The sequence below is a fragment of the Alligator sinensis genome, unplaced genomic scaffold (assembly GCF_000455745.1).
Source record: "Alligator sinensis unplaced genomic scaffold, ASM45574v1 scaffold1565_1, whole genome shotgun sequence".
Lineage (NCBI taxonomy): Eukaryota > Metazoa > Chordata > Crocodylia > Alligatoridae > Alligator > Alligator sinensis.
In genome coordinates, this window is record NW_005843038.1 from 45,237 (window position 1) to 47,878 (window position 2,642).

At 60.8% G+C, this 2,642-nt stretch overlaps 2 protein-coding genes across 2 annotated transcripts in view; one reads left to right on the forward strand and one right to left on the reverse strand.

Moving 5' to 3' along the window:
• HGS (hepatocyte growth factor-regulated tyrosine kinase substrate) overlaps positions 1-2,642 on the reverse strand; it is a 9,220-nt gene that overhangs the window by 4,353 nt on the left and 2,225 nt on the right. The window contains exons 4-9 of the mRNA XM_025193362.1: positions 2,120-2,237; positions 1,603-1,655; positions 995-1,063; positions 653-777; positions 335-413; positions 145-243 (exon numbers count right to left, since the gene is read on the reverse strand). Coding sequence (XP_025049147.1) covers positions 145-243; positions 335-413; positions 653-777; positions 995-1,063; positions 1,603-1,655; positions 2,120-2,237 — 543 coding nt within the window. The remainder of the gene's footprint in view (positions 1-144; positions 244-334; positions 414-652; positions 778-994; positions 1,064-1,602; positions 1,656-2,119; positions 2,238-2,642) is intronic.
• Positions 1-2,642, forward strand: part of ARL16 (ADP ribosylation factor like GTPase 16) — a 10,429-nt gene that overhangs the window by 2,231 nt on the left and 5,556 nt on the right. The gene's annotated exons all lie outside the window — the stretch shown is intronic.

Consider the following 2,642-nt stretch of genomic DNA (forward strand, 5'->3'; position numbering starts at 1 on the left):
TTCCTGCTCGGGGGCAGGGGCACGGGCACATCCTGGCATGAAGCCTGCCATGGCCACAACAAAGGCTATGTTTATATCTAGCCATGCCCAGAGCCGATGTCTAGGGACAGTGAACCCTCCCTCACCACCACATAATGCACGAACCATCCTTTCCTTTTCCTCAGCCTCCGACTGGGAGAGGGCAATGGCCAGCTGGAGCTCCTCCTCCTCCTGCAAGGCTGTCTCATCACGCTTTGGGGGCAGCTGCAGATGGACAGAGGACCCGCTTAACGAAGTTGGGACAAGGGGAGCTGCTGGGGCCAGCCCAGAGGCCAGCGAGGGCCAGCCCACCTACCTGGGACTGCTGCGAAAGGGGGCTGGTCAGGTACTCAGGGGGCAGCTCAGAGGTGGCAGCAGCTTTGCCCTCGGCTTTCCTGCCATCAGAGAGGTGACAATGCAGAGTGGAGCTGGCGGGCAGCCTCCTGGGCCTGACCTGGCACCACCACGCCTCTACCCTCCCATGCTGGGAGGATGGCAGCGTAGCCTGGGCTCTGGGGGTGCCCAAGCTGCCTTATGCCAGCTTGCCCAGCTCTGGGGGGCCAGGATCATGGAGGCAGCCACAGCCCTGTGCCAAGATCCGCCCTGCAGCCCACCCCCAGCCCCCAGTACTGACTTGTTGAGGTGCTCGTAGCAGGGCTCGCACACCCGCACCTCCTTCTCGATGCCAAACTTGGGGATGGTGGAGTACTTGGAGGAGCACTTCCCACAGAAAATCTGCCCGCATGCCCGGCAGTGATGCTGCAGACGGGTATGGCAGGAAGGGTCAGCTTGGTGGTTGGATCCCCCCCAACCAGTGGGCAGCACCACCCAACACCCCAGCCCCTTGCTTACATCTGAGCAGCGTGGGGTGTTCACTACCCCTTCAGCCACTCCCTGAATGTGCCCAAGCACATGGCTATGGCACTTTGCCAGCACCAAGGGGAGGACCCTGGGAGGGACAGGGAGCAGCACCCACCTTCCGTGTCATGACCCCAAACTGCACTCGGCATCGGTGACACTCCTCAGCATCCACCCAGTCAGGAGCCTGCAGAGAGAACAGAGCCCTGCATGAGGAAGGGCCCAGCACCAAGACGCCACTGACAAGACGCTTCCCCTCTCATTGTCTGCTGGGCTCCTGCCCAGGGCCCATGCCAGGCCTTCATGTGGCAGGGGATCGTGCACAAGGGGCCAGCACTGAGCAGGAAGTGCAGTTCCCTGCAGAGTAAATTGCTCTCGGCCCAGACACCAGCTCGGTGCTGACCAGGGATCCTCCAACTGACTGGCTGGTGGAAGGCACCGGGCTCTGACCCCCACAGCTGCCATGGTGTTGGAAGAGCCTTCCGAACAGCACGCATCAGGCCCTGTTGCTTGTGGGATTCGAGTGCCTCTAGTCCTGCCTGCCAGACTCAGGGCGTGGGTCCACCAGGGAAGCACCCCTGCCCTCTCCAAAGGATGTTTTTCTTTCTTTCTTTCTGGCGCATCTCCTCCAGATGACTGCATGTCAGCACGAAGTGCAGAGCCCAGCAACTCTGCTGTGCAGCGAGGGATGCGAAGGCAGCGCTGCCGACTTCCCACAGGGCTCACCCGCTCTGCTGCGAACATGGCGTCGCTCTCCTTGAATTCCGGAAAGACGTGACCTGCAGAGAGTTGGAACGAGACCCTGTTCTAGCTGAGGGGGTCCCCCAATGGAGTGGCAGAGCCAGGTGCTGAAGGTGGGGGGCTGCAAGCTGGAGCTTGTGGGTTCCAGCTCACTTCCATCACTTGGTTTCCGATCCCCAGGGGTAGAACTGCTCTGCTGGGGAGATGCCCTTGCACCCACTGGCAAGGAGTTTCCAGGACAATGTCCCCATGTCCAGCTGCTCAACCCCATGGGGCCTGGTGGGGTGCAGGCCCCGAGTGAGGCAGTCCCTCTGCTGCCCCACCAGGACCATCAGATGGTGGAGGACACTGAATAAAAGCCCAGCTATATGGGTCCTTCTCCCAGCACCTCCTGGCCCTGCTGCCTGTCCTGGGCCCCCCCATGATCTCTCCTCCCCCACCCAGACCTGGCTGTCAGTGCAGGAGACTCAGCACCCACTTTGACCCACCAGCTCTTTCCTACCTTCCACCTTCATGATCTGGTAGGTGTCCTGCACCACCTTGTACTTGGGCTCGTTGCGGAAGGCGTGAGCCCAGGCCTGAATCAGATACAGGATCTTGTTGCGGACACTTGCTTCCACCTGTCTCTGCACAAAAGGGAAGCTGTGTCTGAGTGGAGAGCCCCGAATCTGTGGAGCAGGGGCTGCTTGCTCCTTTAGCCTGCAGCTCCTCCCACTAAGGGAATGGCATGCTTCAGACCTGGGGGTCCTCAGCACAGCAGTGCTCAGCCAGTCCATCACTTGTGCTGTAAACAGGGAGCTCCCTCCTACACAGGCCCCATCTCTCAGGCAGGGGAAGGGTGCCAGGGAACAGGAACTTTTGATCATACCCTGCAGCTGCAAGGGCAGAGCACGAGCTGACAGCCAACCACCCCCAGTTGCTGCCTGATGGACAGCAATTCTAGCGCAGTGTTTTCTGTCCAGGGATATCCCAGCCTCAGCCCCAGCAGTGGGGGGCAGTGCCTGGCAATTCACCTTCAGGGGACA